Source organism: Pteropus medius, unplaced genomic scaffold (assembly GCF_902729225.1).
Source record: "Pteropus medius unplaced genomic scaffold, Ma_sr-lr_union100, whole genome shotgun sequence".
NCBI classification, from domain to species: Eukaryota; Metazoa; Chordata; class Mammalia; order Chiroptera; family Pteropodidae; genus Pteropus; species Pteropus medius.
Window position 1 is genome coordinate 37,500,913 of NW_024355205.1, and position 13,264 is coordinate 37,514,176.

Sequence of the window (13,264 nt, forward strand, 5' to 3'; positions counted from 1 at the left end):
ATACAGTTCTTTCTCAAATATAATTATTCCAAGAAAAGCCAGTAGTCTGGAAACGGGTTAATTTTTAAATGTATTTGTCTTCTGGAAAAAAAAGAACCATCCCTTCTGCTTCCAAAGTCAAACATATTATATTATACTCTTTGTTGGCACTTTTATTCTGCAAAAGTATGAACTGAAGCTATCGGGGAAAAAAACTCTATAAAAAAATATACGTTACTGTTTTTCCCTCTCAAAATCCAAACTATAGTTCTCCTATTTCTCACCCGTCCACCATAAGGCGGTGATGTGAGGACGCAGAGAAGCCGAGCAGTGAAAACATGGGGAATGACAAGGTCCGGTTGTGTGTGTGGAATGGGGGGCGGGGGCGGGGGGGCGGGAACACCTCACATAAAAACCAAGTGTCTACACTGCTGCGCTCTCTAGGAAGTTCTCATCCTTGCTTTTTAAGGTTTATCACAAAACCAGTTGCTCATTTACTTTTCATGCTTAAAAATACCTGCAGGAACCAAGCTGGGCTCTCCAAATTTATCTGGTGAGTGCCGGATTTGAGAGTGGCTTAAGCAACTGTGCTTTTTTGTGCGTTGGCAGCTTGACACGCACACATGGGTCCCACGTGTCTCTGGTCACACACTTGTTTCTACCATTTTAATCTGGGGGCGGGCAGGTAATTTCTGAATATCTGTTGGGGGGGACCTCACCCTCCACATTAAACGCTTAATAAAGGTAAATATAACTACCAGGTGGGCTGGTATTTCCGTAATGAGTTCTCGGCCCCTGTTTCTCCGAAAGTGACCCTTAGGAAGGATACCTGTCCCTCTCGCCAAAGGCCACATGGCCAGAGCCTCCACCTGTCTGCGCCAAAACTGGCCGAACCTCACCTGGGCGGCCGGCGCGCCCCTCCGCAGCTCAGCCACCCAGCGAGGGTCGGCACATGTCACCTGTCTGCGGATTTGACTACCTTTCCCCTATCCCCCAGGGGTTTACAAACAGGTTGCAGGCTGCTCTTGGGGGGCCTGGGCAGCCCCATGGCCCAGACTCCCAGATTTCTAAGCGCGGGGGCGGAGGTCCAGGCACCCGCCCCGGGCGCCCCCGGGGTCCGGGCCCGGTACGGGCACAGTGACATCACGGGGGGCCGTCGGCGACCAAGACGCCCGGGGGAGGGGGCCGGCGGCGGAGGGGCCCCCCGCGCCGCGCCCACGGGCGAACGCGGCCCTGCGCCCCGCGCCGGCGGACGACGGGTGGGCGCTGGCCGGCGGGCGGCGGGCCCCGAGCGCCCCGGCGGCGGGCGGGCGGCGGGCGGCGAGCAGGGCGATCCCGGAGCGGCTCCCGGAAATCCAGCCGGGTTTTGACTCCGATCGCCCACGGTGCCCGCAGCCGGCGAATGTAACAAAGAACAGTCGGCATGGCGGCTGGACCGGGGCGGCGGGCGGCCGGGCGGGGCCGGGGCGGCGGGCGGGCGGGCGCGCGGGGCGGCGGGCGCGGGCCGGGCGGGGGCGGCGCACGCGGGGGCGGCCGGCGGCTGCGGGGCCCCGGGCTTTACCTGCCTCTGGAATGTGCAGAGCGGGATCGGATCCGGACTCCGGGTTGCGATCCGCTCCGGAAACTGCGCAGCACCGGAAGCCGGCGGGCGGCGGCGGGGCATTGTGGGAGTTGTAGTTCGCGCGCGGAGAGGGCGCGTGCGGCGCGGACGGGGGCTGGCGCCGTGCACCGGGAGCGGGCGGCGCGGATCCGGGACGACTGGGAGAAGAGGGTCGGGTTCCGACTGCTCTCTTGCCGGGCAGGAGGGGCCGTCGGGCGGCCACGGGCTGCCCCCTCCCGCGTGGTGTGGCCGGACTCCGCGACCCCGACAGCGACGCGCGCTGCCCGCTCGCACAGCCCCATTTTCTTTTCCTGCAGTGGCTACGTCGAGCCTTGATTTCTTTGGCTGGGGGTTCGGTGAGAGAAGGGCTCCAATTTTTATTTAATTCGTGCCTGAGATTTGCTGCCCAGCCATAATTTCTGAATTCAGCCGGTGGGCTGCTGCCGTTCTTGGCCATGTGTCCAGAACATCCGTAAACACTTGTAAGCCCTGCTCTGCCCCCAGCAGCTCGTGAGGTAGAGGCCGGGCGGCTGGCTGGCGAGTGGCAGAGCCGGGCATTAGGATCCCACGGAGTGGGCTGCTAAGTGGACGGTCCAAGAAATGAACCCCAGTCTGCGCAAGGTTGAGGCCAGACCACTCCCTGGCACTGAGTGTTCTGTCCCCTTCCCCCCTGTCAAGCTTGGGGGCTTGTGTGAACTCGATCCCCTCCATCAAGTATACGTGTGGAAACAAAATAGTGGAACTAAAAGGGGCTGGGGGCGTTCTTTCAACATAGTTCTGGTCCCCCTGATTCAGAGCAGCCGTCTCGTTCATTTCTGCCTGGCAAAAACTTCCATTAACAAAGTCAAAAAGAGGCAATGAACTTGGGGGGAATAATTTGAAATTGATGCGGGCAAGGACTCATTTCCCTCATACATGCAAAGCTCTTATGAATTAAAAAAAATGACAACCCAATAGAAAATGAACAAAGTCTATGGGCAGGTAACAATAATGAAAATACAATGGCTGTTAAGCATATGAGAAGCTATTCAGCTGTTCTGTAATCAGAGAAAAAGCAAATTGCAGTGAGATCATTTTAACCTATTATGTTAGCGACAGAGAAGTTTAATAGCATGATTTTGAAGAGACCATGGAAAACCAGGTCTCTCATTCTTTCCTGGTGGGAGACTAAATGGGTATGGCGGGAACTTTATCCAACAGCCAGACTCACTTGCATGAGTTGGTAGACGTGGAAGGTTAGTCATCAGTCCCCGCAGGTGGAAGGCTGAGCCGCTGGACAGGAAGGTACACAGTGCGCTGCCAGGGGCCCCTTTCCCTGCCCTCCAAAACACCCTGCAGTGACTTCCCGGTGGCAGTTCCGCAGGTCTGGAGCGCAGCCTCCCAGACCTCTCCTGGTCATATCACCTGTGCCTTTCCCCCCCGCCTACCCATTCTTGTTTAGCCTGCCTCTGTCCTCAGACAGTCTCGGGGCTGTTGTACTTGACCCGTCTACCTTTGGCCCCCGCCCCAGGTTTTCCACCATCTCGTCCTCATTCGGGTCTTGGCCCAAATCTTCCCAACCTCTCACAGCTCCAAACAGACCGCGACAGCTAATGTGTATCCCCTCCCCTCCCCGCCCACCAACAATGACATACCTACCCTTCTTGTGACATCACTCACAATTCCCAAATGCCCAGATGGCGAGTTCTCTGGGCCTCTGCACACCAGGTAGGTGCCAGCATACATGAACAAAAGCACAGAAAAAGAAAAATTCACAAAAAAAACCCGACAGGTCCCTGCAAGAGCGAAAACTGGAAGTAGACAAGACTCAAGCCACCTAAAGACGCTTCTCAGCGATACACAGAGCACGCGGCTGGGGTTCCGATTCTGGTCATTGAATCTTCAAAAGTATGAATGTGTTCAGCATATTCCTTCTATAATGGCAAGAAATAATGCCTTTTAAGACAAGATTCCTACCCAATATTTTAAAGTTTTGTTGCTTAAGGTGTCAAATTTTGTTGTTTACAACTAATGCAATGTACAATCTTTGAACCTCAGGCAGGAAAAAAAAAAGCCAGCTATAAAGGATGTTATTGGAGGAATTTGAATATGAACTTGGAACTGGACAGTAGTATTCATCGATGATAAATTCCCCAAGCATGAAAATTGTGTTGAATGTATCATAACGAGGATGCCCCATTCCGAGAAAATGCATTCTGAAGACTTTAGGGTGAAACATTTCTCAAAATGTAACAAAATTGTTGACTCTAGGTGAGGGGCGTATAGGTTATTCCGTAGGTTTGAAATTTAAAAAAATAAGTTACGGAATTTCTAAGTAAAACGTAAACAGGGAAGAGCTTCCGTCGCCGTCACTGGGTTTTCCTAAGAACCATGCGTTCTTCCGGGACAGAGACTTAGCCGCGGAATTAAGATGTAATCACTCGACTCGCGGCCCCAGGTCAGGGGCGTGCTCTCAGCCCTGACGTGGGCCTGCCTTTGGCACATCCTTTCCAACTGACGAGTGAGTCTCATCGGTCTGGTTCTTCGTTAAATACAAAAGTCCTTCAGTACCAGACATTAGAGACACACATATCCTCAGCCACGTCCCCACACCCCTTCTAGCTTTCGCTTTCAGTCTGGCTAGTTTTCCTTGTCCAGATAAAGAGAGAAGCCATCAGCAGGTCATTTAATTCCTACTATGTGCAAAGCATTGCATCTCACTTTATGTCATTCTTACCTACGACGGGAAGTATCACACTTGAAGCTCAGAAAAGACGACATGAGGCATTTGACATGAAGTAGTAGAGGCCGTGGCTTTGAGCAAGGATTCGCCAGCCAGCCTGCCTGGGCTCAAATTCTGGTTCTGCCGCTTAACAGCTGTGTGGTCTTGGGCAAGTTATTCAACCGCTATGTGCCTCAGTTTCCCAATCTGTAATGCTGGGATAGATCATGACTCGTGGGGTTATCTCAAAAAGTACAGGAGTCACTATATGTAAAACACTAGGAAAAGTTCCTGGCACACAGCGCTCGTTATGGATTAGCAGCACTGTGATCTCGAGTCTTTTTATAGCTTTCGTATAAAATACCAAGTAGTTCAAGGCGTCTGACTTTACCTTGTCAATGTTGATGACGTCAGCGTAATCGGTGGTTCTGAATGTCTGGCACCTCCAGGGCACGACTTGGCAATTTGCACTGTGGACAGTCAAGGAACAGCCAAGGTGAGCTAGGGTCCCTGTGATGCTTCTAGGTCATGGTGGGAAGAGGGCTGGCCTGGCACTTTCTCTCCAGAGAGGGCGCTACGCCAGGTGATGCAGCCGGTGTCCAGCCCTCTGTGGTGAGGGACGCACCTTCTCTTTTTAATCAACCGTCTATTGACAAACACACAGCGCCCTATATTCGTAAAGGTGTCTGAGGTCAAAAACGGTGTGTTTTTTGCCACGTGCATCCCCTCTGTGTCAGGCTCTGTCCCCTGTCCCCGCGCCTCACGAGTGGGAGAGGACGGGCATAAGCTGCGGGTGCTCACATGATGCCGTCCGCTGATGCCCGTCAGGCGGGCTCCGCCCTAAGCCCAGGAGGATACCGGCACTTAACCAGGGAGCGAGAGCATAGGAGAGAGTGATAAGGGCCCAAGTTACAAGGCCCGAAGGATGCTGACAGTGCCCTGGGCCATCCTTGGTGGCCGAAGCCACTTCATGGCGAAGGCGGGGCTTGAGAAAAGTGAGGGGGGTGTGCTGGGGATAATGGGGAATGGTGCACATTTCGGGACGACCGCAGGTGGCTGGGGTAGATTAATTTGGGCAGTGTAGACGGGATTGTCAAGAACAGTGTCCACCGGGAGGTAACCGGCAGGTCAGCTTAGGAAAGCTGGTTAATTAGGACGAGTGTGGCCTTCCGGCAAGCCCATGCAGTCTCCTCCTGGAGTGTCAGCACAGAGTGGACCCCAGGTCACACGGAAAGCAGCTCGGTCCCAAGCCTGGGACGCCCTGATGCCATCACCGCCTTGTCACCCGCTCACCTGCCGACCCCGAGTCGATTCCCTCGCTGGGGCTTTCCAGAAGCGCACTCGTCCTCTGAAATGCAAAGCTGCTGACCAGTCTGGGCTTCCGAGTGACCCCCCCAAACACACACACCTGGAAGGTTAGGTGGGGTTAGGGCAGCTGAGAGGAAGGGCGGGGGATCTGGGGGAGTCTGCTCATTCCCTCAGTGCTGCAGTCCCCCGAATGCCCCCACGCTTGGGCACAGCAAAGGGGATGAAGCTGAAGGAAACACAGAGACCGCTGGCCAGGAAGGAGGGCGGTGGCAGGGGCTGTGAGGACATGGCTGTCTGTGCACAGCTCCAGCCCCAGAAATGGCTGTGAGGCCCAAGCAAGGGGCGGACGCCGTCCGTGCTGGGCCCTGCTGGGCGCCTGCTCCCCTGACTCCTCGCTCTATGCTCACCCATGGGCCACCCCGTACTGACAATGGGGGCTGAGAGATGGATAAAAGTTTCCATCCCCAAAGGGGCCTCACCCCTCAGAAGGTCCCTGGGGATCACACGGGGTCCCAGGGCCACCTGGTGCCAGGTTATGTGCCTGGGGACCAGACCAAGCAGACCCTGACTGGTAGCACCCACGATTTGCCATGACCCGAAAGTTCACTGCAGACATGGACTTCCCAGTAAATGCTGTAGCCCCAGGCCTAAGACAGGGTGCTGAGTGACTTAAAAATCAGGTAAGAAGAATGGCAGGAGGGAGGTCTTTTGCCAAGAGCCAAGCAGGTGGGAAGCCTCTGTGTGATGCCAGCGGACTGGGGGTCCTGTGCCGTGACCACCGAGGCACGTGACGAAAGGAAGACGAAGGTTCTGAGACCCTCGGAGAAACTCAGGACCTTGGGGCCAGCAGGAGACTCGGCAAAGACCACTCAGCATTTAGTGTTCCATGTGCACGTTTATTTCTTTCAAGACCATGTGTGTTCCAGCCACCTCGTCCCCAAATGAACCCAGCACACGGGGGCTGGCGCAGGACCGCCCTTGGCTTTTAAAGTGCTACTGAGAAATACAATCATTGTCATGTAAATTCGTCACTTGATCACAAGCCAAACCTTTAACCACATACCTAGAAAACCTTTCATTTTCTTTTTTTTAAAATGCAGCTTTGATGTGACATTAGGCAAAAAAAAATAAAAACTACAAGGCTAAATTTTAAATGGTACGTTGCTGACCAGTTGGAAGCTGGGCAAACTGGGCAGGTTAATGCCTCCTTACAGGTGGAGCAGGGATGCCGAGGGGAAGGAGTCACGCGGAGGTAACCTGAGTGTCCCCTGCAGGGGTTAGCGGTGCACGGCCGCTGGCTTTGGTGATAGCGCCTTGGCAGGTCTCTGGAATAAGCATTCTGACCTCCAGCTTGTACTCAGAGGCTCCAAGAGCCATGAGTACTAGTCAGAAAACGCCCGTGTCCGGTGGCAGCGACGCGAATCCGTCCTTCTCTGTCTGCTCAAGAGGAAACGTTTGCAATGTTCTTCTATCGACGCAGTGGTAGAACCAATCAAAAAATCTAGACAGGCCCCTAATTAATGATTGGTTAGCAGTGACCGGCCAGGCAGCCATCACAGGAGTCAAGGGCGGGTCTTGAACTTAAACTTGAGACTTGATATAAAGCGCTCTGTCTAAACCTTCTTCCTTGCAGCAGGTTTTCAACCGGAATGATGAGACGGGCACTTTTGTCAATGCCACGTTAGAATGTACTCACACGTGACGCCCCGCTACCCTCCTCCACGAAGAACACGCACGTCCTGACACATGCACGGGGCGGAAGCGTTGCACGCCCATCGAAAGCAACGGGCACTCCTGGGTCCAGACAGACATGCGTTAATGTTAGTGTTCATAAGGAATCACTTTTAAGATACCATTCTGCAAAAATTTCATCAAGACCAAAAAAAAAAACAAAAAACCTCAAAACCATAAAAACAAAAAGCCGTCAAGCCACTCGCATGGGTGGCGAAGGCAAGGGACTAAATGCTCTACAAATTGGGGTGTTTCGCCTTTGGTGCATAATCTTTACGATATTTAACCTTACTGACACCAACTTCCCACAAACACCCCACGCCATTAAAACGCAAACCTGGATAAACGGCGTGGAAGAGAAACGTTCACAGTATCGATACCACCCACCGTCTCCCGGCGCTACCCCGAAGCTCCCCTCATGTTCCGCATCCTCCTTGTCCCCTGCTACGTGAGCGCCCTCCATACCTTCAGCAAAGGCCACCACGGATACCAAGGGCATGCGTCACACTCGGGGAGAGACAAGCCCACCTGGACCCTGGAGAGGTTTCAAGTCATGAGGAAGCTGAGAAAGCCACGCCCTTGATGAGGCGTTAAACAGTGAATGGCTAAAAACAAATTTTGTTTTAAGAGGGTGAGGAAACTTAATCTAAAACTCCGATACCTTCACCTTGGAATAAACTGAGTCCATCTGAATTTCAAAATCAAACAAAGAAAAAACTACTAAAAACTTCTGATCTGATCAGTGTCTGATATTTGGACACATGATATCCTCTTAGAACCTTAATTTTTATGTGTCACACACTCCACCTACCACGAGAAAGAACAGAAATCCTTCAAGTAAAACAAAACATTAAAAGGACCATCGGTCTTTGGGGGAGTAAGATTTTTTGTAACTCCAGAGCCCATCGTGTCTATATCAGGCTAAGTCACGTGAGATGTCTGTAACTTGACGGTTTGACTAGAGACTAGAATGGGTTACTAACCTGTGGGGACGAACTTAGTATTAATATAGTTTGTAATGTCAGATGCTATTTTACAATGACTAAAATTGGAATATAATCTTTAAAAACAAAGTATGGTAAATAAGTCGCTTTACAGTCACTTGTAATTACTGGGATACCTAAGAATTTTTTAATGTGCATATTAAAGTAGAATTCTTAATGTAGTTTTCTAAATTCTCCCTCTAAAAAAGGAACAAATTCTATAATTTTGATTTTTATAAAGCTTTTTGTTCATCAGTGGCTCTATTACCCCCTGAAATATATGTTTAAGGATTAACGAAAGCACCTGTAGGAAAGAGCTCACCCAATTTCACGTCCGTGACAAAAGCCAAGTTTTCACGAGAGCCTTTTAAATCTTGTTGGAGAAAATGAATCTGATTCAACCATCAGAACCTTTCATCCTGATGACAACTACATTTTAACAAGCACATCTCCTAAAAGTGGCACATTCGGGAGAGGACCAATGTGACAACTTTGTTGCACCGATGTGGAAGGTAATTTGAAAGACACTCGGGGATATTGAAATTCTATATCGAGTTTATCATTTTTTTCCGTCACAAATCAAAACAGAGCCACATCAAAATGTGTGAAGCATTCACAGTAGAATTTTCAAGGGCCCAGAAAGGACTCTGATGCACACGTGGCCCACTGGCTGTTAATCTTCCATTCCTAAGACTCTCACCCGAGACGTAAAATAGTTTCCTCTTTTGCCCTAATAGTACTTTGTTTCGGCCGTTGGCAATATTTGGCAAACCAAGCTTGGACTAAAGAAAACCCAGGTGTGTGTGGGTACCACACTCCCGGAGCTGTTCACTGGAGAGGCTCGCTGCACTCTTTTCGAAAGTGTGTCAGATGGGGGGGAAAATCCGAGTGTCGACTGCCACACCGTATTATTAGAGCTTTTGACACTATAGAGAAAAATGTAAAAACCACATTAAGAATTTATATATCTCCCACTTGCAAATAGGCTCAAAGTAAACTTAGAAAAGTGTTCGGCATAATATGCATAGGATATACTCAGTATTTGCATAATTTTTCAAGTTCTATGGCTAATGGCAAAGGCAAACGTCTTCCTACATTTGTCATAGTGTTTCCACTCCTATGGTAATTTCTCTACCCAAATCCGCCGATGTCCCACCCCTCGGTACTCAGGGCCAGCTGCACGTTTTCATCTGGAGCTGCCGCTTCGGAGAGGTGACCTACGCACTCCGTTCACAGTGACAGCACAGAGGTCGCCTCCCCCCAGGTGTGGACTCAGGATGATGCCCGTCAGACCACAGAGAGGGTGAGCCCGAGCCCCCAGACCCGCCCCCTCCACGGCGCGTGGCACTTGAGTTCAGTGTCGACCTTCGTCTAATCTGGAACTCCGGCCCACGGATGTGGCGGAGGGGTGCTGTCGCCCCGGGGTCTGGTGGTGAGTGGGCTTTGCCAGCTGGAGACTCAGATTCTCTTCCCCTGGAAAAGATGGCACGCGGCACCGGGCGGCACCTGACCGCTGGCCGGCACCCCCGCTCCGTCCTGGCGGGTCGCTCGCCCCGCGTGGCCGGGCGCGGGCCGACCGCGGCCTAGGCGCAGGGCTCCCCGTTCACCGCACTCTTGCTTCTGTGCCTGGACAGCAGCCTCCTGTTGAGGATCCTGGCGAGCGTGGCGCCCTTCCTCCGCGCGCCCTCTGGCTGCTGCAGGAACACGAGGTCGTTGTGCGACTGGCTCAGGCCGGGCTCCTTCTGCGGCCGTCGCCGGCGGAAGAACAGCTTGGCGCCTCTCCTCAGCAGGCCTGGGAGAGCAGAGCACGGGGGCTGGTCAGGGGGCTGTGGGTGACGCGCGGCCACGTTGAAAAGGAAAAAGGACGTTGCGGTGACCGGTAAGGAGTGGCGTGTCACCCCCGGGCGCCACTGCCGCTGGCGTGGGAAAAACAGCCCGATCTGGCCTGTGTAAACCCTGGAGTCTTCGAGATGGAACAAAGGTGATGAGAGCAGCAGCAGTGGGCTGGGCGGCCGCATGGCGTCCAGCCCCCGGGCACAGCCCGTCAGGCCAGCTGCCGGCGGGCTGCCCTCGCCTTGGCCCCTCAGCCCCCTCCGTCCCGTGCCCCCAAATCCCTTTTACTAGACGGGGTGCAAGTGGCAAAGCAGTACCATGTGCCCCCCAAAAGGATGGTCACGTCGTTAAAGCCAAATTAAACAGTTATGATAAGCACGGTACTTTAGGGAAGCTAAACAACATTTACTCTCTGGGGGAGTCAGATTATTTTATACCTCCAGATCCCATCGTGTATAGATCAGGCTAAGTCACGTGAGACTTCTGTAACTTGCTCGTTTGACCCGCCAAGCCCCAGTGTCATACGGTCTGACCAGTCTGTACGTGGGGTCAGGTAGTGGGCCAGGGAATGGGATGGAACGGAACAGCAGTGGCAAGGACCGTTTCCACAGCAAGGATCCCTTCAAGGTCAAATGCGAGCTAACGCAGCCACGGGGTTAGAACCCACTGACACCTTCGCAGACTGGCCGGCCATCCCGTTAGCCCGCCGGGGAGGTTCATTACCGCTCGCGGGCAGGGGTCAGGGACGGCGAAGGGAGGTGGTCCTGACGACCCCGGAGGGGAGGAGCCGCGTCGCTAATGTGGCCATCCGTCCTTTCCCTGCCGGACCCCACAGGCAGGGCGCCCACGAACCCCCGCCACATCCATTGGGGGCGGGGCCGTCCGAGGAGCAGCAGCTCACTCTCTGTCCCCACCTGTCCACGGGCCTCAGGAAAAGCCGCACGCTCGCCACTTTGGGAGGCCACGTACTGAACCTGGCGCCCAGGACGGACCTCACGTCCCAGGCGAGGCGAAGCAGCAGGACGGACCGGCTCGAGCGTGCCAAGGACTGGACGGAGCGGACCTGCTCCAAGCCGCTGCTTGATTTCCGCTCCGGCCTGTTCCGAAGGATCGTCAGGGGATTCCTCACACTCACCTGCAGCCGGGAGCCACATGCGGGGCTGAGGAGGGGAGGCGCGTGCGGGCGTGAGCGGCCTCGCGGGCCAGGCGTGGGACATCTGCGGGCTGTACACACCGTACGCACCAAGTCCGCAGCTGCACAAACCCTCGTAAGAGGCAGCGCGCCGCGGACGACTGCCAGGTGGGGTGTGTTGGGGTGCAGGTCCCGCACCGGCTGCCCGCGGGGTGCCTGCAGGGGCGCCCGCTGGTCAGTCACTGGGTGAACCAGATGCCTGGGCGCAGCGAGGGGCCCCAGGCTGACCAGGTGACCTCGGGCTGGGGGCCTAGGAGGCATTTCTGACCTGTGGGCACCGGCTTTTGGTTGGTGTGATGTTCCCCAAGGACACAGGACATGGGGCTCTCACACTGGAGCAGGGGGCAGGAGGGGCTGAGGGGTCCACCTGGTTAACTCGGACTCTCCATGGCCCCCTCAAGTCTCCTGGGAAAGAGGAAGTGTGTGGACGCGGGCAGACCAGCCACCCACAGGCCAGCTGCAGGCCTGGGGGCTGAGCCAGCGGTCAGACGTTCTGTCCCGGAGGCCCCATCGCCAAGGCCACGTCACGTGTGTCCCTGCACTGATGACTCTGGGGGCGGAGCCAGGGCCCAGGGTGTGAGCAGGGGCAGTGCTGTGGGCTGAACTGCATCCTGCAAAATTCACGTGGTGGGGTCCTAACCTCCAGGTACCACAGAACATGGCCTTATTTAGAGATGGGGCCAACGCACAGGTGACTAAGTGACAGGGAGGCGACTCGGGTGGCCCTGTTCCAGTGTCACTGGTGTCCTTATGAAAGGGGGAATTTGGACCCAGACACACACAGGGAGCCACCACATCAAGGTAAAGACAGCTCGGGTGAGGCTTCTACAGGCCAAGGAACCCCGAGACTACCAGCGACCACCAGAGCTTGTGGGCACCTGGGACAGATCCTCCGTTACGGCCTCCGGGGGAACCAACAACTCATCAGGCCTGGTTTCCCTGACTTGACGTGACTTATCACGGCTTTCACAAGGACAGCATCAGCTTCTTGGACAGACGACGGTCATGTGAGGGGAGGTTTGCAATTCTACAGGCTGGAGTCCTGGACACGTCTTCCCGTGACCTCTGACGGACCTCGGCCCTGGCTAACAAACGAGGAAGCCTCGCTAACACGGGCACAGGCTGGTAGGCTGCGCCCTTGCACCCAGCTCGCCTGTGCCGGTAAGGGTGGCCTCGGTGCTGGAAGGGGCCGGACCTACCCCTGAGAAGCAGCCGGCAGGTGTCCGATGATGTCACAGCAGAGCCCTGCGCCCTGCGTGGACTCGGACAGGCTTCTGGAACGACATGACTCCCTCGAGAGGCATGCTGGTGACATGGGAAAGACAGGACATTCTTGCCATGTGCACCCGTCTCCAGGGCCCACCGTGAAACTCCTCAGCATGAAGAGTAACTGGCATCAACAGAGGTGACTCCGTTGTCATTTCTGAACAAAAAAATGTTACCGTCTGCTTAAACTTGGCCGCTATATCACAGAAAGTGCAGGAAGAACATGGCCTGTGGCGGGGTGGTCGTGGCCCAGACAGGCAAGCACAGGAAGTAGAACTACACGTGGCGGCCTTGACTAACGATGACCGTGTGGTCAGCTTTCTGCGTCCACTGGGCTGGAGCACCCCGTGTCAAACGCTGACCTAGGCGTTGCTGGGAAGGTGTCTGGTGGAGGAGGGTAAGACCAACCATCCGCTGGCCTGACCCAAAGGAGATGGCCCTGGATAACGGGGATGGGCTGCATCCAATCACTAAATGCCTGAAGCACAAAAGCCAGGGCTTCCTGGAGGAGGCGGCTTTGCCCGCGCCTTGGGCCAGCTCTGCAGTCTCCGACTCCTCGGCCCCCAGAGTCACGGGAGTCAGCTCCTTAAGACACGGAGCCTCTTGGTTCTGGTTCTTGGGAGACCCCTGACTGATACCAGAACTAACGGTCTGGCCTGTCCCGTGGGACC

General features: G+C 54.7%; 2 protein-coding genes across 10 annotated transcripts in view; both read right to left on the reverse strand.

Annotated features, from left to right (window-relative positions):
* Positions 1 to 1,638, reverse strand: part of PRDM15 (PR/SET domain 15) — a 57,421-nt gene extending 55,783 nt beyond the window's left edge. For 5 of the 7 annotated variants that reach the window (XM_039857604.1, XM_039857602.1, XM_039857605.1 and 2 more), the window contains exon 1: positions 1,545 to 1,624. The gene's annotated coding sequence lies outside the window, so the exon portion shown is untranslated. Of the gene's footprint in view, positions 1 to 496; positions 1,162 to 1,540 lie in introns of those variants that run through there. The other 2 variants (XM_039857606.1, XM_039857607.1) reach the window with 2 other exon arrangements.
* Positions 1,639 to 6,463: 4,825 nt separating this feature from the next.
* The window catches only part of C2CD2 (C2 calcium dependent domain containing 2), a 47,049-nt gene continuing 40,248 nt past the window's right edge, over positions 6,464 to 13,264 (reverse strand). For 2 of the 3 annotated variants that reach the window (XM_039857618.1, XM_039857626.1), the window contains exon 14: positions 6,464 to 10,094. In XM_039857618.1, the coding sequence (XP_039713552.1) occupies positions 9,886 to 10,094 (209 nt within the window). In that variant the 3' untranslated portion in view covers positions 6,464 to 9,885. Of the gene's footprint in view, positions 10,095 to 11,291; positions 12,633 to 13,264 lie in introns of those variants that run through there. The other variant, XM_039857619.1, reaches the window with a different exon arrangement.